Source organism: Vanellus vanellus (assembly GCF_965231255.1).
Source record: "Vanellus vanellus genome assembly, chromosome: 1".
Classification (NCBI taxonomy): domain Eukaryota; kingdom Metazoa; phylum Chordata; class Aves; order Charadriiformes; family Charadriidae; genus Vanellus; species Vanellus vanellus.
Window position 1 is genome coordinate 3,300,322 of NC_138905.1, and position 24,124 is coordinate 3,324,445.

The window sequence follows — 24,124 nt, forward strand, 5'->3', positions numbered from 1 at the left end:
TCTAATGTGTGTTGACACAGTAAATACACATGTTTGTACAAACATCCCAGCAGAGGGTTGCTTTGAAAGCCCCTCGCAGGGGATGGGAAATGTGCACGGCAGATGTCGGGAGGCGACCCGCTGCCTGGTACGCGCCGCTTTTGCCAGTGATGTTGGAAATGGTCCCCGTCAGGAGGAACTCGATGGGGACGGCATGAGCCAGAGGATGCTTTCCTTGGATTTCTTGGACTGCTGCAGAAAGACAGGGAAGCTCAGCGCTGGGCAGGTGCAGAAAGGCGTCCCTCACCCACTGCTAAGTGTTTCATTGGGGATCCAAACTGTTATTGAGTACGTGCTGATGATGAGAAAAGCATTAACAAGGGAGAAAAAGTGTGGGGAGAGAGATCCCTAAGGGGGACCGGCCAGAGCTCCCCTGAGTAAGGCGCTTACGCGTAGGTGATGCAGAGACTGGTGGAAAATGATGGACAGACCCAACGCTTTTTAAAAGGTGTTGCCAAAGCTTTCTTTTAATCAAGCACAGTACAGCACTTGGTGTTAAACGGGGCAGCGAGGAGCTTGGCTGTAACCAGGTTCTTCCAGGTTCCCTCGTAGTTGATTAATGTTCTTTTGCACTTAAAGCTCTGCTTACAGTTGCACGTAGCATCTTACTTCCAGCCATAAAGTGCAGAAACCGGGGTCATGGGGGTCTGCAAATGGGTTTAAGTGTGTTAAAACTGATCCCATCGAGATTCAAAGACTCATGAGCTACAGACAAGCCCGTACGGATTCCCAGACCGAATTTGAACACTATGGAGCTGACTCTATCCTTCATCGTGTATGAATAAGATGCCTCAGTACTGGCCACAAGCTGCTCCTGGTTAAAGCTTAACACAAACAAGGTGGAGCTGATTTTAGAGAGTACAAAGTATATGACTCAATTTCTCTGGTTTAAGACATACAGTCAATACAGGTTTGTTGGAGCAGTCTAGGAGCACCCTTGTCACTTCTGATTAATTAACAGACTCTTTTTTACTCTTGGTGTACTGTGAGTTGGCCATTTTGCTATACTGCAGCAGTGTGATATAACTGGGAATTCATGAATTCATAGAATCATAGAATCATAGAATCATAGGGTTGGAAGGGACCTCTGGAGACCATCTAGTCCAACTCCCCCGCCAGAGCAGGGCCACCTTAGAGCAGGTTGCACAGGAACGCGTCCAGGCAGGTTTTGAATGTCCCCAGAGATGGAGACTCCCCCACCTCCCTGGGCAGCCTGTGCCAGTGCTCTGCCACCCTCAAGGTAAAGAAGTTCCTCTTCATGTTTAGGTGGAACTTCCTATACTCAAGTTTGTGCCCGTTACCTCTTGTCCTGTCACTGGGCACCACCGAAAAGAGCCTGGCCCCATCCTCCTGGCACCCATCCTCCTGGCACCCATCCTTTAAGTATTCATAAGCATGGATCAGGTCCCCCCTCAACCGTCTTTTTTCCAGACTAAAGAGACCCAATTCCCTCAGTCTTTCTTCATAAGAGAGGTGTTCCAGTCCCCTAATCATCTTGGTAGCCCTTTGCTGGACCCTCGCCAGCAGTTCCCTGTCCTTCTTGAGCTGGGGAGCCCAGTACTGGACACAGTACTCCAGATGCGGCCTCACCAGGGCAGAGTAGAGGGGAAGGATGACCTCCCTCGACCTGCCGGCCACACTCTTCTTGATGCCCCCCAGGATGCCATTGGCCTTCTTGGCCACCAGGGCCCATTGCTGGCTCATGGTCATCCTGTTGTCCACCAGGACTCCCAGGTCCCTTTCCATAGAGCTGCTCTCCAGGAGGTCAGCCCCCAACCTGTACTGCTGCATGGGGTTATTCCTCCCCAGGTGCAGCACCCTACATTTACCCTTGTTGAACTTCATTAGGTTCCTCTCCGCCCATCTCTCCAGCCTGTCCAGGTCTCTCTGTATGGCGGCACAGCCTTCCAGCGTGTCAGCCACCCCTCCCAGCCTTGTATCATCAGCAAACTTGCTGAGGGTGTGCTCTATCCCCTCATCCAAGTTGTTGATGAGTATATTGAACAGGACTGGACCCAGTACTGGCCCCTGGGGAGCTTCATGGGAAGCTCCAGCTTAGACAAGGCATATAAGCATATAAAAAAGATGGTGGTCGCAAATCCTGTGTTTCCTACTGCAGCTCTGCACTAGTGGCAAGTTCTGTTTTAGCTCTTACCTGCAAACTACCCGGTGGCCCATCTTCTGCTCATCTAAAAGAAAAGACAGCTCTGTGTCTGCAGCTTTTCTAGCTCTGCAGGGGTTGGTTCATAGTTGTGGAGTAGCATAGCATCCCAAGATAGACAGAGATCAAAGTATAGTTCTCCAGCCCTCTTCTTGTAATACAGCATGTTGGAGAAACAAACACTGTCCTCAAAATTAAATATTTGTGTAATAAACCATTCACACACTTTTTCCCACATGGAAAGCAAGGAAAGAGTGGATAGCCCATCTGTGATAGATGCCAGACAGACACTCAGGCTGAAATTTGTCTCACCTAATGCCGGTCATCAGCATTGAATCGAAATGAGTTGCCTTTTATAGGTAATGGAGAGAGACTGGCAAATCCAGAAAGCAATTCACTCCATTTCCCTGAGACATCTATTTAGGATGGCACGAATCGCCCCGTGGTGAAACCTGTCTCTTTCCATTGACTAGAGGGGACGCCTGCCTGACTCATTAGGCGAGATGTCTAATTTTCGGGAAGACCATGTTAAACAAGATGAATCCCACGTTTAATGCATGCCTGGAAGGCGGGCAGGTAACTGGTGACAGCAAGATGTCTCTGGAGCCAGACAGAGCAGGGATGCTCAGTCCTCATCTATTTGTTTTCAGGTTGGTTTAGTTTGCCCCTCCCCAACCTCTGCATCCCAAATATCCTGCTTTAAGCTGGGTTACGAGAAGGGGCACCTTGTTTTGTCATGGGTCTGGGTAATAGATGGGAACACTGTCGGGAGAAATATGGGACCTGAAGGGTTTCTCCCACGTTGCTCCGTCCTCACCGCAGCTCCTTCCCCGTGCTGCTCAGCCTTTGCCAGGGAGGGAGAATTCACTGGTCCCACTTAACAGATGGGACACGAAATGGGATGAGTGGCAGCAAAGGGCACTCGTGGGACTGGCACATGTCTCTGCCCCCTGTGCCTCCTGGTGCTCCTCTCAGACACCAGGGATAATGGCTGGCTGTGCACATGGACCTGGGGCTTTTCACCGCTGCTTCTCTCCCCCAATGAAGTTGGAAAGGTCCTGTTTCTTTTCTTGCCGTCACCGGTTCCTCCGGACTCCCTGCTGCTACTGGTGTGTAAATCTGGGGTAACCTCGTTGAATTCCTCCCAACAGAAAACTGGAGGTGATCACAGGAATAACTGGTTGCTCTGCGGAGTAGTTCCGCTGAAGCCCGGGCCAATGCTTCAGTTTTTAACTCACAGGTGGGACATGGCACAGCTCTTTGTTGCTGGTCAGGAACACCCAACTAATGCACTAATGAGGCCTTCAGGGTGGTGTTTGGGTTCTGAATCGGTTGTCCGCAATCCCACTGAAGTTCCCTCACTATTATTTCCTAGAAGTTGGCTTCGGAGACAGAGAAATTTGGAAATTTAGCCCATCTCGTTGCCACCCCTGTCACCTCTGGCTTTTTTTTTACCCTCTCCCAGACCACCAGCTGCCCCTCAAAGCCCTCCCGTGCCGGCTCATGCCACCAGCTCACAGATCATCTTGGATCATTTCTCCACCGGGGAAGAACTGAGATTGCCTGCCCTAAAATCCCCCAAATCCTGTTCCAGTGTGCTGGGGGCTTGGAGCAAACCCGGGGGAGCAGCCCAGGTGGGACAAGGCTCTCCTTTGCTCATTGGGAACTCTCTTGGGGGGACAGAGCAGGATGAGACCCACCCCAAAGCATTGCTCCAGCTCTGGGACGTCTCAAGGAGTTGGGAGTCCTATAGGGGACCCACTCCATATAGCTGCTGACACCCTGTGGCTGTCGGAAAGAAATGCAGTGGCTTTCACAGCAGGGTTGGGCAACTTTGGGTTTGAAAAATGTGCTTCCAGGAAAAAAGAGAAAAGCGACTATTCTGGGAAGAAGAAAAAAAAAAAAAAAAAAAAAAAAAAGAAAAAGAAGGAATCAAATCCCCCAGACGCTTCCCAGTTGTGCTTTTTAGTGCCACCGCAGGGACAAAGGTGGCAGCTGGCTGGCTGGCAGCCTGCTTGGGACTGCTCTGCTCCCAAGGCCATGGGCCAAGGGCAAGAAGCTTTGAAGAGTTCCCAGTTTGGGGGATGGGGGGGGGGGGGAAGGCAACCACAAAAAAAAGATCTAGGGCACGGCCACCTCCTCACCAAAAAAAAAAAACAACTTCTTTCACTCTTTCCCCTTCTTACTCCGTGTCCCTCCTCTCGAAGCTTGTTTGCCACCAACTGCAAAGATGCTTTCACACAGAATAATGTTTTCCCCTCTGTATTTTCTTTCCCAGCTGCCAAGCGGTTTGTGTACAAACACAAGTTTCTCCCTTTTGTAAGCAACCATCTAGTCCTCCTCCAAAAAGAGCATAGCAAAAGCGGAGAAAGAAAAAAAAATATACAATAAGAAAAAGGAGAGGCATGATCATCTCTGCTCTGCTCCTCGACACAAAGGGGTAGGGGGCAGTTGTTGGCTCAGGACAAAATTGGCAGTCTAATAAGTTTTAGCTTCAGCCTTTGAAGATGAGAGAAGAAGCAGTCGATTGTCATAAAGGGAGCAGGCATGTCCCTTTAAACCACAAAGCCTGCAAAGATAGCCTGGAGTCCCAAAAATAAAGGCTTCACAGTGCCTTCCTCTGTCACTCCCGGACAGAAATAGTAGTCCAGTGGGAACCATTATGGCCCTGATGAGAAGCGCCAGTCTGCTCCCATGAATGCAGCTGGGCTCAGAAGGGTGCAGGCGGCGGGAGGAGGTCGGCTCCTGGCTCCTGGGGCAGCTGGTCGGGCTCTGGTCTCCATCACCCAGACTGGCATCGCCTGCGGAGGCAAGCCCTGCACTGGGAACATGGCTCTTCCCTCCTGGTATGGAAATGAAGCACCTGAGCCAACGCAGGATTGCTCCCCACGGCCCGTTTTGTAGCCTGTCCTTTGTCTCGCCCTGTTTCAAACGTCCTGAGGAGGGCTGGAGGGCTCAGGTTGAGTTCAAGGCTGCGAATGATGCCGATGTCCCAGGAGACACCGATGTGGGTTTTTACGGCACATCCATCTCTGCATGATGGAGCTGTGCTTCCTGCATCCCTTGCGCAGGTGTCCCCCCTCTTTGGGACAGCTGGTGACCCGCTTTCATCACTGTAAACTGCTCGGCGAGTGCTAAAATCTAGTGCTGGGAGCTGCACGGCACAGGGCCCAGCCGAAAAAAGGGCAGGATGAGGCCACCAGCTAGTGAGGGATGCCCTTTCAGATGGCCCTGGGGCTGGCGTGGGGACAGTGGGTGGCAGTGGGGACAGTGGGTGGCAGTGGGACCGCTTCTGCAGCTGCGCCATCTGCTGCACACACAGAGAAGCTTCGACCAAAAAGGAGCATTTGGGGCTAGAAGTAACCAAAAATAATTGACAGCCCATCCCCAACCCCTTCTCCTTCCCCCTCCTTTTGCGCTGGATTCGCAGGCTTTGCTGCTCACCTCCTCTACTTTTTTCGCTATCTCCCATGGATCAAGAAGTCTTTGGATGCGAGTTGATAAGGGTTGGTTAAGTAACTTAAAAAGCCTTTTTTTCCCCTTCTGTCTTATGAGGGAGATCTGGAGAGAGAGAAGAAGACAAGTGAGCTCCAGGCTCACCAATCTCTTTTCCCAAGGGCTCTGTGAAGCAACCTCAAGGGAGTATGAAGATCTCCAAACCTGAGCGTTTTGCTTCAGTTTCATGAAACCGATCTAATTTCACCACAACAAAGCCTTGGAAAGAGGGAAGGCTTTCCCTCCAAAGGAGATGAGGCTTTGGAAAAGAGTAAGCAATGGTATTTCCAGTGAGGGGGATGTTTTCAAGCAAATCGTCATTGTTTCAGACATTTCAAGATGTTGTTTGGATGTTTACTTCACCCAAGTAACAGTCAATAGGACAAGAGGAAATGACCTCAAGTTACACCAGGGGAGGTTTAGATTGATTATTAGGAAAAATTGCTTCACCGAGAGGGTTATCAAACATTGGAACAGGCTGCCCAGGGAGGGGGTTGAATCGCCATCACTGGAAGTACTTAAAAGGAGGGTAGACGTAGTGCTGGGGGACATGGTTTAGTGGTGGTTTTGGCAGTGTTAGGTTGATGGTTGCACTTGATGATCTTAAAGGTCCCTTCCAACCTAGACAATTCTATGATGAAGATAGGTGTGTACCTCAAAATGCATAGGATTTTGCATATTATGTCTCCCTGACTTGGGATTTCACTAAACAACCTCCCAAACTTTGGAAATATGAAACAACAGCACTAACACGCTCTGGCAGGACTTCAAGGAAAAGGAGTTGCTCCTTTGGAGGTTTGAGGTCCTGTTTCTTCTCTTACCATCACCAGTTCCTCCGGACTCCCTGCTGCTACTGGTGTGTAAATCTGGGGTAACCTCATTGAATTCCTCCAGCACAAAACTGGAGGTGATCACAGAAATAACTGGTTGCTCTGCGGAGTGATTCTGCTGAAGCCCGGGCCATTGCTTCGGTGAAAGGGGGATTAAGCTCTTACATAGCTCATCACTGAGCTGCTGCACCACCATCTGTGCTGTGTGGCTACGGAGGGCTGCCTTGGCTAGGACCCTGCTAGGAGACAACCTGTGCAAGGACAAAGCCAGGAGAGCCGTGTGAACTGAAGGGAAGAGCAGCACAGATGAAAGGGGGAGTAATTATGCATCTCAATACCCTCCCTCCCAAGCAGCGCTTGGCAGGTATATCTGATCCCCGAGTCTTTTGTGTCATGACTGGCACTTGCTGTATTGACGCTGAACTCCTGACCTTGCTTTGTCTTGCACCGCGACCTTATGTCAAAATGGCTCTGGGTAGAGTTTCATTGCCCGGGTTACCTCGAGGTCCCAGAGGAAAGTGATCCCTTGTCTCCCGTGAGTGACACGCTCTTGCTGCCTCTCCCTGGCCCACGGGAGATAGGTGAGGGCTGTGGAGACACGAGAAGATCATGCCCAGGCTATCACCTTCCCATCACCAAAGATTCAGCTGCTGCACGCTCCCTGCCTTGCTTGACATCATGGAATCATGGAGTTTCAGAGTTGGAAGGGACCTCTAGAGATCATCCAGCCCAACTCCCCTGCCAAAGCAGGACTGCCCAGAGCACATCGCTCAGGACTGCATCCAGGCGGGTCTTGAAAATCTCCAGAGAAGGGGACTCCCCCCACTCCCTGGGCAGCCTGTGCCACTGCTCCAGCACCCGAACCGTAAAGAAGTGTTTCCGTGTATTTGAACGGAACTTCCTGTGTTCCAACTTGTGCCCATTACCCCTCGTCCTGTCACTGGGAACCACTGAAAAGAGCCTGGCTCCATCCTCCTTCAACCCACCCTTTAGATACTTGTATGCCATAATAAGGTCTCCCCTCAGCCTTCTCTTCCCCAGGCTAAAGAGTCCCAGCGCTCTCAGCCTTTCCTCATAAGGGAGATGCTCCAAGCCCTCAGTCATCTTAGTTGCCCTTCACTGGACTCGCTCCAGCAGTTCCCTGTCCCTCTTGAACTGGGGAGCCCCAAACTGGACACAGTATTCCAGTTGTGGCCTCACCAGTGCAGAGTAGAGGGGGAGAATGACCTCCTTCGACCTACTGGCCACACTCTTCCCTATGCAGCCCAGGATACCATTGACATGTTCAAGATAGCGGGGAAAGATCCTGTTTGGGCATCCCAGGGACCCGAAACACAGCAGTGCCATCAACATCTCTGGGAAGCCGTCCTGGGCTTTTTTCCCAAACAAAACTGACCAAGTCCATAACTGCAGCAGTAGTGTCTGGGGTACGGTTTCTACTCTGCTGGCAACCACCCCAGGAACACTTGCACTTTGTCCCCAGAAGTTTTCAGGCAGGACCTGTTTATTGGTCTCCACTGAGATGCGGCCGGGGATGAGCCGCTTGTACAGAGGTAACGAGCTGTGTAGGTAAATAGCAAGCCACGGACCTTAAGAGGATGGAGGACTCCTGCAGCTCCTTATGGGATGCTATTTTTAGAGCTCAGACGTCTCAATCTCTTACATCAGAAGAAAAGTAACTAGCTGTCTTGCCTCAGACAGGACATCGCTCCGGTACTTACAAAAGTAAATAGAGTATCTGGGGGAAGATATGGAGCACCAAGTGAGTTGTAGAGCTGCAAGTTGGGCCTGTTGGAAGGGCAGTACTTGTTCTTAGCTCTGCTCTGACTTCCCTGCTGACCTGTGGTCCTTGTGCACCACTCGGCTCAGCCAAAGCATCCCTAGAGACGGGCCACCAGGGCCTCTTCTGTGCTCAGCTTTTCCAGGCTCTCTGCTTTCTGAATGTCCCGACACTTCATATTTCAACTGAAGTTCTGTCAGGCAAGAGGTTTGGGGGCCCGTTCAATGCTACAGGATCATGTTAGACTCCTGAAAGCTGCTCTAACTCCTTTGATGGGGCAACTTAAACTCCCCGACAGCTTGACCTGGGATCTGATTCCCAGCTCAGCAACCAGGCCCCAACCTGAACGGCTCAAGCAGCCTTTCTCCTCTCCCAGGAGTCTCCTATCTCTGTCTAAGTGGAATAACGTGTCAGCACTCGCCTGCTAAATCCCTCCGGCTCTCTTAATTCTCTCTCGATCGTGCCTTGTTCCTTGCCCTCTGTGCCATACAGCTCCTTTAGGACAGATCCCAGCAGACCTCCTAATCCTTTTAAGTGCACGTGGAGGGCTCTGTTTCCTCCGTGGGGTGGTCAGCTTCGCTCCCAGAGACGTGGGTTGATGCTCTGCAGACGCTGGGGTGTGCTTGGTTGGGAGGAAATCACTCCTTGCCGTCCTCGACTGCTGCATTTCCACCTTGCATCTCTTTGCACACGGAGACTTTGCACTGGTGGTCCTGGCTGGTGATTTACCGGCATTAAAAATGTGCCTACTACACCGTTATTTTTAAATTCATTTGAATTACTTTTAGATAATTCAATCAAGGGCTTTGAATACGCATTTGGCTAATTCTGATTGATGTAAAAGGAACCCCTGTGATTAAGGGTCTGGAGATACGTGCTATTCTTATGCCATTGGAGGTAATAATTACTTAACTTCCACAATACTTTTCATTTGAATATTTCCAATGCCAATCCATTTTTATTCTCCCCAGCCCTCTCTGGAGATGCCCCTAGTAATGATCTGAGAGCCATGGGGGTGTGAACATACAATATGCTGTTTTTCCCCATGTCACCCTCTGAGCTGAGGGATGCACAGCGATGCATGCTACTTGGGTGGCATTTTTTGAGTCCATACTTGCTGTCTCAAGAACCTCCGTTTAACCTTTCCTGCAGCCCCAGAAGCTGTCCCCTAAAAATCATCCAATCCACAAATTTTTCAATGAAAAATGTGGAGAGTGGAGCACTTGGGGGGGTGGTGACATCTCAAAAGTCATATGGCCAGTTCATAGCCCAGATAAGGTTTAAGATTCTGATTTTTCTAAGTCCCTTGTTCTAACCCTGGAGCCAAACAAGAGGATGAAGGAGTATAGAGAACGTTCGGTGTTACCAGCTCAGGCTGGAGTAAGGGGCTGGGCAAAGGAGGTTGCTGGGAAGGAGGGCTGTTGATATTCACTGCTCCATATCCAGTGACCTTTGATGTAGTTCACCATGCTGTTTTCACCATGGGTGAGCAGAATTTTGCTTTCTGGGCTTGTAACCTTTTTTCTTCTCTCTCATTGCATGTCAACTCTATATCCTAGTGCCCTCCATCCTCCTGCCTCCGAGCTGAGAGCCCCTATTTCCCCCTCTCTCTACTCTTTTAGCTGAGGTGGAGGAAGGGCCATGGCTGCTAATGCTTTCCTCCTGCCATTCACATTTGCTCATGTCAGACCACTGGTGGCAGAGCACTGGCACAGGCTGCCCAGGGAGGTGGGGGAGTCTCCATCTCTGGAGACATTCAAAACCTGCCTGGACGCGTTCCTGTGCAACCTGCTTTAAGGTGTCCCTGCTCTGGCAGGGGGGTTGGAGTAGATGATCTCCAGAGGTCCCTTCCAACCCTATGATCCTATGATTCTATGATTCTATGTCGCATGCTCAGAAGAAAAGGGCATAGCAGTAGCTCTCAGCTCAGGTGGCTGGATGTTTTGGGGATCTTAGGAGTCTTTGATGAAGCCAAGTGGCTGCATAGGGTGCATAGTGTGATTTAGAAGCTGCTGCAAGCTGAGGTTGTTGGTGGTCCTTTCAGGAAGGACTGAGGAGGTGGAGAGGGAAGAACTGAGGAAGGATGTGTTTGGTGTGGTCTTTTCTGCAGGAGTTTGGAGGGGTGGCTGTCTCTCCATTCAGTAGTGACTAGGAATGTCTTGCAGCTCAGTGCTGGAGACTGCAGGTGGATCCAGCTAAGCAATGTTGGAGAGGACCAACTAATGCTCTGGTGGCCTTGGAAGAAAAAAAGCATGAGAGATGACTTTGGGTCATTAATGAGGGACTGGCTGATGGAAGACGAGAGGAAGCTTTGGGAAGGCGAAGGCCTCGGTGAGACGCAGCTGAGCAGAGATGGCTGCTGAGGGAATTGGTCTTGATGGAAGTCGGCTGATGGAAGAGCTGGCACTTGCTGGGACCACTGCAACTCATTTAGGACTGGCTGGTGGGCAATGTGCTCTGTGCTGAGGCTGGCCTGCAGACAGACGTGTCTGGTGTTCAGACACCAGAGAAAAAAGAACAAGAGGTAACGGGCACAAACTTGAAGTTTAAGATGGAAGTTCCATCTTAACATGAGGAGGAACTTCTTTCCTGTGCGGGCGGCAGAGCAGTGGCACAGCTGCCCAGAGAGGGGGGGGAGTCTCCCACTCTGGAGCCATTCCAAACCCACCTGGACGTGTCCTGTGCCACTGCTGGAGGTGCCCCTGCTCTGGCGGGGGGTGGCACTGGGGGAGCTCCAGAGGGCCCTTCCAACCCTGACCAGTCTGGGATTCTGTGAAAGGCAGAGGAGCTGTTGGTGGATCGGCAGGTGAGAGCGGCCTTCAGTGGAGGATCAGTCTATGGGAGGTGAATAGAAGAGGCCTCACCCACTGTTTCAGTGCTGGGTCAGTTTTCTGGCTGCTTGCATAAAAGGGATGAAAGGGCAAACATGGAGCTTTGTCCACAGATGGTGCTTCCCTTTATCTGAGGCAATATTGGAAGATAAGCATTCACTCTTTCTCTCTTCTTTTTTTTTTATTTTTCTTTTCTTTTTTTTTTTTTTTTTCCTGGGGATAAACATAGATTATGAAGGTTAGAAAGGCTTCAAGGGATGTTTTTTATCTGATATTAAGTTCTTAATAGGTCACCTTGGCATTGAGAAGGCCAGGAGCTGAAAGAGTCAGCAATTGAATTACAATAACCTTTGCAGAGCACAACCCTGTCAGTGGGGCTGGGGCCCAGAGATACGTGGGACCTCATTATCTCGACCTTAGCCCCAGGGATGTCATCTGACAAAAAGGACTGGACAGAGAGCCTGGGCTGGCTGATTTCTTTGGAGAGCTTCTCTTTCAGGTTCCTCTTTCCCCTGGCTTTGGAGATAATGTGTCCCATCATTGCTGACGGGAATTGTTCCCAAACCACAACTCCATCCGCCCATCCAGCCCATAGCTCATAGCAAGGGAGTGAGCAAAGAGCTCCGGCCCCCAGATTCCTCTGTTTTCAATTATACACTCACTCCCCATCACTGTCTCCGTCTCTCTATAGTCATTTAGCACCAGTACCTGACACAAATATTGGTGCAAGAACAAGAGAATCTTACTTGACCAGCGATATAATCTCTGGGATACGATTTTTGATTTGTTTTGTTGAGAGAAAATAGGCAAAGTGCCCAAATCCTCAGCAAAGCGGGAGCTTTAGTCTGCCTCTGATACGTTGCAAATGGAAATTGCGAATGCGTGTGTATATCTCCAAGATTGAACGTGACAGGCTATGATTGAGCTTGTTGCCCTCGCTGATGCCTGGAGCCGCACGGGTCACCGCGCCACCCGGGGTGTGCGTAAATGCCCGTGTTCAGCTCAGACTCCCCGTGCCGTCTGCTACAGGGAGCAGGTCCTTTTGCGGGGATGCCTGTGCGGCCCACGTGCGCTCCCACCCCGGACTCCGTTGGGTGTCTATGTACACCGGGTGCATGCCTATGCTCATCTTTACATCACCCCACCTCCCCTCGCTCGTGACCAAGACCTCGTGACGCATTGGTGAGCACATCCTCAGTCCAGGCAGATGAGCCTCGGTGGGCAGAGGGTGCGCACGCCTGCGTGTGTGTGTCTCTGTGTGTCTCCGTGTCCCAGCCTGCTTCGCTATTTCCACCCTCTCGCATGCTGCTGCGTTGACGTGCACTCCGCTGCCCGTGCCCATCTGTGCGCCACCGCGTGCTCTCCTGCCCATGTGTCCATGCCTCCCGTTGCCAAAGGGCAGTTGGCTTCCTCTCAAGTGACACGGCGCCGTGAGGGTCCGTGGGTGTCTCAAAGCTCACCCCGTCTGGCCGCGCTCAAAGGGCCCTTTGTGGTGCTGCTCTGCACCCTCCGCCGCGGGGCTCCCAGCCCTCCGGGTCACCGCGTTCCCGGCACGACGGGATGAGCTCATCTCTGGGAGGAATCTGGTCCCTCAGCTTCATGAACAGGCACTTATAAAGGACTTGTATTCACGATCCAGCCCGTGTTGCGATCCATCTGTCCTCATGCCATCCCATATTACTATCTTGCCTCAATTTCTAAGCAATCCCATGTAAGGATTTCTACTCCAGGCCAACTATGTTGAGATCTATGTCTCTGGTCAGTCCCATTCACACACACGCCGCGCTTCTGGGTATTCCTTAACCGAAAGCATGCAGGGCTTTGACGGTCTCTGGTAGTCCCACTTGTCTGAATCGTTCTTGTCTACAGTTTGACCCATGCTAAAGAGCTGGCGAGTGGTAGGCGGCGTTTTGGGTTGTGCACTTTATGTGCTGCTGCCCAATGAATGCTCCTGTATGTAAAAGTTTAATTTTTGTGCTTTTATTTTGTTTTGCGTTGTTGTTCCCTTAATCTCAATCAAAACTTGCTGACTCAAAGTATCTATTTACATTCTTTTTCTGAAGAACCAGGCAGTAACAGGGTAAACATTTCAAAGCTAGCTGTCCCCTCCCCAGAATGTTGGCCATGCAAATGAAATTCCACAAGTTTTGGAGGAATGAAAGTGCCTGGAGATCTGTACCCTTCCTGCCAAGGTCAGTGGCTTTACGTGCGTCTGAACTGCTGAACCCTGAAAAATTGGAACAACCTCAGAACATATCAGAAGACCTACAGAGCTAATAGGTCCAGGCCATTCCCTTTTAGCTCATGCAATAGGGTGCTGTGAGGAGCGGGAGATAACTTGATTGCTGTAGCCATAGGTGTGTTGCAAAGAGCCAGCTGAAGGACCCAAAAAGCCCCATCATAAGGCACGTGAATGGAGTGGCACTGGGATGACCTTTGAGATGATCCACTGGGGTCATAAGTATGAGCATCCAGCACCGAGGCCCTCTCTGTGAACACTGAGCTTTACCTCTGGCAATGTCAAATAGAGGATCTTTGTTCTCCTTGGAGGACCTGGAGGTGCTCTACAGAGCACCTGTGGTAGGATATACGCCTGATAAAGCAACCCATGGATGAAGAGACTCTGCTCTGTTGCCAGCGGTGTTGAAATCCTGTGGAGCTCAGGAAGCAGACACAGAGGCTCTGTGGGCTCCTTTGGTGAAGGAGCAGACTCATCCCATGTTCCTGCTCTCCCTTTGCTCTGGCAGAAAGGTCACTGGTGGCAGGTCTTTCCTTAATGTAATTTCATTCTCCCACACAGCTGGGCAATGCTTGTAAGGGCCTGAAGCCAAACGCGTAGATGTAAAATCTGGTTTGAGTGGCCTTTTTGTTTGGCCAAACACATGCCTGAGGCGGACATCAGCTCTCAAGAGATGCCACTGCTGTCAGCATGAAGTTTCCCAGGACGTATCTGCAGGTCAATGCCTTGAGTGCCTTGCTTCGTTTTCTGCTGATAGAGGGCAAATCACAATTTCTCAGTCTCAAATGGCTTTTCTTTTAGGTTGCAGGGCTGGGGTAAGTAGAGAACACGTGTTCAGGGGGTGCCTGGCAGTGAGAGTGAGTGTTCTCCAGATGTCCTGGACCAGGGTGGCCGCTGTCTTGCAGAGCCCAGGCAAGGGCCAGGAGCTGTGGTGCCTCAGGGAGAGGAAGGAGGAGGAATGACAGGTTCATGGCTCTGGTTCTTGCGCCAAGCAGCGCAGCCCCATCCTCGGAGGGGACTGGACAGCAAAGGCCTCAGCCCTGTGCCATAGGTGAGCGCCAGCAGCCTGTTAATAGATCTCCTGGCAGGGCTTGTTGCTGAACGCTGATCACTTGGCAGGCCATTACCTTGAAAAATGAGCTCTGCCGAGCTTGCCTTGTGTTGTTACAAACTAATGATTTGCATTGATTAGCACGTGGCTCATGAGTGTCTAATTTATCAATCAGGGAGCGCCAGGGGAGCGTGTGTAAACCACGCTTTCAAAAATGATGTCATCTGTCAATTGGCTCGTGAATGTGAAAGCCGCATACACCTGACGCGTTCTCCCTAGTGAGGCAGAGAAGGGACCGGGTCATCTCCTCCTCTTCCCCCCTTGTGCCCAGCTCTGTAGCTGTTTCAGTTTGGGGCGAACCCTGCATTCCAGGTACAGCCCGGCTGGCCACGCTTGAAACTGTAATTAGTATTTTTGCAGTACTGGGAGCAGCGGTCATAAACCCACTGTGCTAGGTGCCGTCCAAGCCCAGAATGACCAGGGTGGTCTTTTATTTGTGTCTAATTTAGATCGTAAATCCATTGTAGCTGGGAGTATCTCTTGCTATAAAAGTGGCTGGGGAACCACAGTGGTAAGGCACAATAGTCACATGCCACGGGCTATGAAAGAAAGGGGACCTCTGTCAGCTAGGAGTTTGGCTACCTGACTTGCAGGACCCTCTGGCCCAAAGCAGAAGGTTCGTTGCGGCGTATCCCAGATCACTGCATGCTTGATCCATTGTGACACAGTGACCCACCATGAAACTGCAGCCCCTGGTAGCTATGTCAAGGCATGGTGACCCACGTCTCTCTGGAAAAGGCAAACCAATGGCCATCAACATCTTGCCCCCGTATTTGTCCTGTCCCTGCTGAAGCAAGAGGAATCCTCAGCCCCGGTGTTCCGCGCTTGCCCAGCAAGGGAGATCTCGTGTCCCAACAGTCAGGCATGTCTCTGTTTGACCTAATTTTGCAGCCTGGCTGGATTACACAGGAGGTCAGTGGGTGACTCCTCTACAGGGATTAGACCCTGTGCCCCTGCCCAGTGCAGCCACCCGTGCTCCCTCCCAGAGCCCAGCTGAGGCTGTGCAAAGGGGGGATTACAGCGCAGTGCCCGCAGATGATAGGGATTAGCTGGCGATATTCTAGGGAAGCTGATTTCTTGAAAACCCTATGTTTGCTGCTTGGAAAAAAAAAAAAAAAAAAAAAAAAACCAAACAACGTGGGAACTATGGGGATGGAGAAGGTGGAAGAACCATTCTCCTTGGCTGTTGCAGCGCTGTAGCAAGTAAATCTTGCTTGCTTGCTAACCACAAGATTTAGGTCTCGTGGACAAAAAGAAATGCAAACCAGGAACCTGAAGGGGTCGCAACACCAAAAGGCTTTGCTGTTCGTTCTGTTGTGTGGAGCAGATGTGTGCCCTCAGGTGAGCATATACATTCTATAGAGCAAGCTTGCTGCGCCTGTAGGTGTCTTCTGCAGGGGTATTCTTGTGCGTTCAACTTTGGGTCTGTGGATATAACTGGATGAGTGATCTCACAGACAAGGATGAGCTTGGGACAGAGCTTTAGAGGTGAGCTTTGCCATGGTAAAAACTGGCAGGCGGTTGCAAATTTAGGGTGTGGGTCTTCCTCGGGAGCAAAAGCCTGGGCTCCACTCTCCAGATCAGCCTCTGGTGAGAGTGGCCGCTGTCATGACACATTAAGGTCCGGAGAGCATTGAAAGCGTGAGTGTTGAGAAGGTTAACCACCTGGTTTTGCAGGATCCTGCTCTCCAGATGGCTGAAGGTGCTCTGAGATCTGTATTTGGATGGGCTGGCGTTGTTAATGCAAGCAGCGCCTTAAAACATCTGTACAAGAAAAGAGAGAGGGCCGCTGGCGGCTGACTATTAGGCACGAGAAGGAGATACCTCACCCCTTGCTTTTTCAATTAGTGTTTCTAAAGGCTTTTTGGATCGGTGGATAGACGGGGCTATTGAAATGCCATGTTTTATTAGAAATTGATCTCCTGTTAATAGGCTTTAGGCAAATTAGAACAGATTATTCGACTGGGAAACACGCGCCAAAATGGAGGAAAATAGGAGGAGCATGGAGTGTCACCAGCCCCTTCCTCGGCTTTGCCAAGATCAATAGAGCTACATCATGTAACCCAAATCAATGGAAAAGCAGAAATAGATGATCATCATAACGGTCTGACATTAGATCATACGCTGTCTGCTGTGTCTTTTCCCCCTTGCCATGCCGGGAGCAGCAGCCGGCAGTCCCAGCATCCGCTGGGGAACATTAGGTTCATAAAACAGGGACGAACTGATATTGGAAAAGCAATGAAGTATTAGAGGCCCCTGTGCAGTCATAAGACTGTGGCTGGGCACTGCTCGGAGCAGCCGGGATTGATGTGCTGGGCTCCGGAGCTGCTTGGATCTCCTAGAAATGAGGTTTTCAGATCCTTAATCCAATAGCAAGAAATAATGCTGGTGTTCTCAGTGAGAAGCCCTGGGAGAAAGAGAGGCAGGGAGGACAAAGGAGGGATGCCTCGGGATACGGGGAGGACAGAGATTGTCCTGCCAGCTCTAGCTTTCCCTCCCCAAAATTATTTCTCCTCCTTTCAGAGGCAGTGCCACAGCCGTATTCGCTCCCTCGCATCCAGGAGGAGGCAGGACGGACAGAATCCGTGACCTGCGGGGCTCTGCCTTTGAAATCCACCCTTGCAATCTTCCTGGCAGCCACTTATTCACCTCCCCTGGGAACCGGGGGCAATTTCATGGCCAAAATAAACCACCAGCATGACTTGAGCAGGAGCTGCTGGAGCGCCGGCTGGAAGCCTTGGAGATGGCGATGATGAATTCCCTTTAACTTCATCAGCCCGGGGGCTGCTGGTGCTGCACAAAGGCAGAATGGTGGGGAGGGACGGGTTGGCTGAGTGAGCCATGGTTCACCAGGTCCTCTTCCACTTAGTTATTCATTTAATCATTTGTAATTACTATCATCCAACCAGCGTCTGCTCCCTCTGTCCTCCTGGCAGGCCATCACGATCCTGCTCCTGACCACACTCTCGGGAGTCCCGGATGGGTTTCAAATGCTTTATACAAAGGATTTAATGGAGAGGGTCTCATTTTGATTCCGGTGGGCCAGGAACGATGCTCTGGGCAGGAGGTGATGGTTTTAGAAGAGTAGGAAACAGCTGAGATCAACTGGCACAGCAGAAATGATCCATTCTTTTGGTGCCAGTGACCAGTCCAAGCTTCTGGGACAATAAAATAGAGGTGAGGTGGTAGCGCAGTCCTGGTTCAGGACTGTGCTTTTGAAGTGAGTCTGAAACCAGTTTTGAAGACAGTCGGTGGTCTGTGCTTAATGTGCTGTGATTCATACAGCAGATTAGTCTTAAATTGTATGAACTGAGTTTTTCTTGGATTAAAAAAAAAAAAAAAAAAGGATGATGTTGATGTTCTCCAAATACTGATTCAAAATACTGATTCAGTCTATGGGATCAGGCTTTGATGGATCTGAAGTAAAACTCCTGAAGCACATCTAGTATGCATGCTGGAATTTAGCAGAAACAGTGTCCCTTTACAGGTAACTCCTTTTACACGATGCTATTTGCTAATATATACATACGGTTTGGGAGAGCTTTTCCCAGCTCTGCTGCTGGTGTGCACGGCCACTTCACCTCTTTCTCACCTAACCTCCACATCTGCACAATGAGGCTTTCTGAAAGAGACTGTCCCCGTCCAGCTTGGCGGAGGAATAACATGCTAACGGAGGTGTGGCAGAGGCGTTGAGAGGACGGATGCTCCAATCTGGAAGGCAGGTGTTTTTCTTGCTCTGCTGAGCTTAAAGATATTTGCTTTTTGCCATGGTCATGGTTTGTCTTCCAGCAATGGGACTAAATTCTTGCTAGCACCAATTCCTTTGTCCTCCAAGTCCACTGCTTGTCTCTGACCCTTTGGAGGGGTTTATCCCATGATATGACCTATGATTTGGAGGGGTTTATCGTGTCCCTCTCTTGGATAACCGTATGATCCCAACCTCTAAAACCCATCTCCCTCTTAGGAAGTGTGATTGAGGCATCTGCCACCAGCTTGCCTGGGAGACTCTGCTCAAGCATCACCTTCCTGTGGACCCCACAGCAGCTGGGGAGACCCAGATAACACTGAAAAGCACCAGTCGAGTGATGGAAGGTATCTCTTACCTTCTTTCAGCCATCAGACCCGTGGGCTCCTTGCCAGGACGCCTGTAGCGCTCGCCATGGCTGGGGTGGGAGCTCAGGGAAGGCCAGAGCCTGTGTCTTTAAAGATTAATAGTGTTGTTTGCTCATTAAGGAGATCGTTTTGAAGCCAACGCTAGCCAGAACATTCGAGTGCAAGCATCTGTTTGCTACTGGGAGAGGATATTTATTGTCTGATACTTCAATGGATGTAAATAAACAGCCAGACCTAGATAATGTTCAGACAAACAAACAAGCAGCTGCCAGAATAGGTCCCCTGGTAGTTGACCTTCGGGAAGCATCACGCTGATGTTTTAATAGCAGCCGGCTTTGCAGAACGAAGCCCAGTGAGTACAGCCTTGCGGGAAGCAGGATTAATGTGCTGCCAAACCGCGCTGGTCCCCGGGAGCTCTGCACATGTGTCTTGGGTTAAAGGAGGGTAAGGGAGTTTGGGGTGCTGAGTAGAGCATCTTGTGGTTCAACGGAGCGTGTGCTTGTCCAAGACAGACGTGTAGGCAGTGGGAACGGGTATTCCTGTGGTGGAGGTGATGAGCGGGTTTGTGGAGGAGCGTGCACACGTCTGGTAGTGGTGGTTGTGCTGGACTGAGCATTTGGAGACTCATGTATGGTCCTGAGTCCCTTCCATCCATCGCTTCTCGCTCCCCTTCGTCTTGCCGTGCAGAGGTGCTCATGGTTCACAGGCGGTTTCAAGGAGAAATCCCCACCGGACTGTCAGTCAGGCTCTAATCCCACAGCCGAATAAGAACATCTTGAATATAAGAATACCCGTACTTCAGTCAGAAAAAAACTCTGTGTATCGCAGCACCCCAGCTCCACGTGGGGCTTGCGGCTGATGCTGGCAAAGAAGAGCAGGAACAGAACGAACTGCTTGTGTGTGCTTCAAATTCCCTGCAATTGGCAACTTGGGGAGCTTTCCGAGCAGAGATTGTATCTGTGTCCCTGACTTTAGTGGTGATCACTTGCAGGCTTTGATGGGAATCTTCTCATTTCCCCTTCACAGGCTCTTCTTCTGATTTTTTTTGATATATATATATATATATTTATTTTTTTTCTAATCCAAATGCCCTGGGTCTAGTGAGTGTCTGGGAGCCAGGAATAAATCTCTCTCTAAGAGAAATTGCTGTTGTGTTGTTTGATGCTCAGAACTGAAAAGATTGTGCAGGGAAGGTGGAGATCCTCTGAGCTCCATGCCTGGGGTCAAACATAAGAAAGCCGGGGTTTAAGACAGGTAAAGGGATGGCTTGAGTTAAGGGCCAGATTTTTGGCTGCAAGCTACGATAGTCACCTCTTTGCTGGTGCAGGGCTCGCACGGTCTGTGCAGTGTGGGTTAATGTCTGCCAGACTTTCTGGCCTTCTTCCGAATTTTCTTTTTGCCTTAGCTACTAGCTTTAACTACAAAGAGAGGTTTCTGCACTTACAGTTGTCGGGCTGTGTGTGCGTGAGCGCACGTGTGTGTGTTTGCACATGTACGGCGGAATGAGCCCCGTTCCGCCCTCCCTCCCTCCCTCCATCCCTCCCCCTCTGCAAAATAATGATTTTGCAGGCAATTAGGCTAGCAATAGCCGTTAAATCCCTTCCGAGCATCTCTGTTTTCCTGGTGTGAAACCTCTGCAATCTTTTACCTGCGCCAAAAGGCAGAGGGGAGATCCCTGGGGGCTGTGCCTCCCCTCTGCGCTGTTTGTTAACTCCAGCCGACTATTTGTCCGGCCTGCCTCTTCCATCTCTGAGCTCCCGCTCCTCTAATGGGGCCCGGCAAAGGCTGAGGACAGTGACTGAGCCCTGGGGTGATAATTGGCTGCTTACATATCTAGCGGCCTCCAGATCTGACCCTGACGGTGCTGAAAAATCAAGGTTAAAGCAGCAAAGACATAAGGTTTGTTTAGCGGAGCGATCAGCAGAGAGAGCGAGGGTCTTCTGCAGCTCTCTGACGAGGACAAGGAGCCGCGAGGGACCGGGGGGAGATGAAGAGCTGAAGCAGAAGGCAAAGCTCAGCGACCGCTCCCTGAAAGTGAGAACCTTGTGCAGGAAAATCTCCGTGGGAAATAGGAAAGGCTCCTGCTACGGGAGCAGTCGAGCCCCAACAGGGGGACCCCTGTGTTTCTGAACCCGCAGCCCTTTCTCTCTCCTTCCTTTCACCTTGGCATACAAGTATCTAAAGGGTGGGTTGAAGGAGGATGGAGCCAGGCTCTTTTCAGTGGTTCCCAGTGACAGGACGAGAGGCAATGGGCACAAGTTGGAACACAGGAAGTTCCGTTCGAATACATGGAAACACTTTACGGTTCGGGTGCCAGAGCAGTGGCACAGGCTGCCCTGGGAGGTTGTGGAGTCCCCTTCTCTGGAGATTTTCCAGACCCTCCTGGATGCAGGCCTGAGGGATGTGCTCTGGGCAGTCCTGCTTTGGCAGGGGAGTTGGGCTGGATGATCTCTAGAGGTCCCTTCCAACTCTGAAAACTCCGTGATTCCATGATTCCGTGATTTCTCCTGAGTGTCCTAAGGGGAATGACTCATCTACAGACCGTTGGCCTCCTTGCCCTTGACCTCATGGGTGAATCACATCAGTGTCCACTTTGAAGAAGAGAGACTCTGAGGAGGTGAATTCACCCCTTAGGGACCGTGAACGCGAGCGATCCCTTTCCTCCCAGACAGTCAGAGCCAGGGGGAGGCGTGGATGCTCCGTCTTGGGCTTCGGGCCCTGACCTCTTCGTGTGTCGATGCTGCGGAGTGTGTTGCTTTCATCACCAGATCCATCAAGATGACAAACTGACTGCAAATCCTCTGGTGTCATTTGACCAGCCCAACGGCCGATATCTGCACGTGTGCCCACTTCTGCGGGATTTGAGCAGCCTGATGGATTGCACACGGGTTCTGAGCATCCCTGAGCACCCTCCTCACCCTTTGCTGCCACAGACGGCCCGTCTAACTCTTCTTTTCCTCTATTTCCTCTATTAGTTAGTATAGTTTCCTCTATTCCCTCTATTTCCTCTATTTCCCCTATTAGTCTAGGGGGAATAAGGTTTCTTTGTTATCACACAGCAGGTGGGGAGATTGAGGAAGGATGAAGACAAGAATCTGTAGATCATTGCTGCCCTTTGCTCATACAGGATTTCCAGACCCTTTGTCATTCCCTCCCTCTCTTTGCCTTTCTAATATAGAAGATGATTCAGGCTCAGTTTCTTGGCTGAAAGGTTGATACAGAAGGAACAAGCTCATGGACTGTGTGCCAGGGAACAGTGGGAATAGGTCTTGATACCATAAATTCTCCTCAGCTTGTGTTTTCCTTTGTGTGGGAAGGGTGCTTTTTGCTCAGCTATCAAACCGCACAAGTTCAAACCAGGGACTGGGAGCCTTTGGTCTGCCTTTGGTCAGGAAGGTATGGAGATGACAGGCTGAGAGAGTTGGGGTTGTTCAGTCTGGAGAAGAGAAGGCTCCAGGGAGACCTTATAGCCCCTTCCAGTATCTGAAGGGCGCCTACAAGAAAGCTGGAGAGGGACTTTTTACAGGGGCATGTTGTGATGAGATGAGGGATAATGGCTTCAAACTGGAAGAGGGGAGATTTAGGATAGATATTAGGAAGAAATTTTTCACTCTGAGGGTGGTGAGCCCCTGGCATGGGTTGCCCTGAGAAGCTGTGGCTGCCCCATCCCTGGAGGTGTTCAAGGCCAGGTTGGACGGGGCTTGGAGCAACCTGGGCTGGGGGAAGGTGTCCCTGCCCAGGGCAGGGGGGTTGGAACTGGATGATCTTCAAGGTCCCTTCCAACCCAAACCATTCTATGATTCTATGATCATGATGTGGAGCACAAAGCAGATCTGCTACGACTTTGTTTCTTCTAGGGAAGGTTACCATAATGTTTGTACTGCTGCAGAATAGATGATTTTCTGAAACTGAAAGGCTACTCACTGAAGATATAGCAAGGGAGATAAGCAATGTGGATACATCTCTAAAATACACAGCCATGGGGTTTGCTGAAGTACAGAGCCTTACAAAGTCCAGAGGGACCCAACACTCCTGTGGTTAACTAGATTATCCTGAATTGTGATACTGTTGAAAGGGATTAGAAACCTTCTCCAGCTGGTTTTCAGCCCAATCTCTAGAAATCGGTTTTAGACAAGTAAAGAAAACTCTGGTGATTTGTGCACTTTCTTCTGTCAGGTCACAGTCGGGGACAGACTGGGACTGTGCATTTCGTTCCTTCTCATAATTCCAGTTATTGATGTTCCCAAGTGACACCCTGTTATGAGATGTGGCCAGAATCATAAGGCGACATATTTGTGCAGGGCTGATTTCAATATCTGATATTTGTAATCAACAAGAGAAATAGTCTGTGTTGTATTGTACACTCCGCAATAATATATTGCCCCATGGAATATTAGCAATAAGAACAATAATACTGTCTGACTTGTATTTGAGTGAGTCAGTCCTGCAGAGTCTTGTGTGTTTCTTTGCTCATCGTCACCACAAATTCTGCCCTTTGTGCCATCGTTTTCAGCTTGGGAGATTTGTCTGGGCAATGACAGCAGCACAGCGATAGTGCTGGATAAAAGCAAGCAGGGTCTGTACTGTTCTACGGATGGGACCAGGAGAAGCAATCAAACCTGCTTTATCCTTATTATGCAATGATGGTGGTTGTCCAAAAGGCCTGGACCACAATGCATTTCTTCAATGATTATTCTACAGCCTCCATGGAAAAAGGAAAAACACTCAAGTTCTCTCTCCCCGCTTTTGTTTTTTGCTCTGCAGATCCGTGTGGATGGCACCACCAAGAACACACTGGAGTATGAGATTGTCCAGGTGGTGGATACTGGCCCCATATTACGGGATATGGCCTTCTCGATGGATCATGAACACCTCTACATCATGTCTGAGAAGCAGGTAAGAAACTCTGTCAGTCCATGGTGCTTTGAAAGCTTTTAGCTTGATCATGCTGTGGACATCAGAATTGCACACGAAGTTCTGATAGTGAACACAGTTACTACGAAGATGTGCTCTGTTGTTGATCTCATGATTTTTCATGCTCAGAAACCATTGCATTTATACTCTGATGCAATTTTTGAGGGGCCAGGGGCAGAGACCTAAGGGGGCAGAAACCACCCCCAGGGTTGCTTTATGCAGTCCACATCCTACTGGCTACGGTGACAAGGAGTTGCTACTGCATCTGCTGCACGCTGCGTTGCTCTCCACCCACACTCAAACTGTGGCTACATCTGCCACAGATTCGGATAAATGTAACGCTGAGTCATTTGGCTCCAATTGGAGTATTTGGAGAAGCTGGAGGCTCTTTGAGACACAGCGAGCAAGAGCATAGGACACTGCCTGCCAGGGTGCAGGCCAAGTTTAGAGTAATGTTCCTGTTGCGTTATTAGTATCATTATTGAAAATACTAACAGCCAGATTCCAAGGAAGGACCAATCTGGGTGTTCAACATGGAAGTCTGGCTGATCTCAGCAGGGTGCTTGGCCTTAGGAAGTTTTCTCCTTGTGGTGGGAGGAGGAAATAGTTTT

The 24,124-nt window shown here is 50.3% G+C and overlaps 1 protein-coding gene across 1 annotated transcript in view; it reads left to right on the top strand.

Annotated features, from left to right (window-relative positions):
- The window catches only part of PLXNA4 (plexin A4), a gene marked incomplete at its 5' end in the record, with an annotated part of 458,703 nt that overhangs the window by 193,352 nt on the left and 241,227 nt on the right, over positions 1-24,124 (top strand). The window contains one exon of the mRNA XM_082479239.1: positions 23,364-23,495. Coding sequence (XP_082335365.1) covers positions 23,364-23,495 — 132 coding nt within the window. The remainder of the gene's footprint in view (positions 1-23,363; positions 23,496-24,124) is intronic.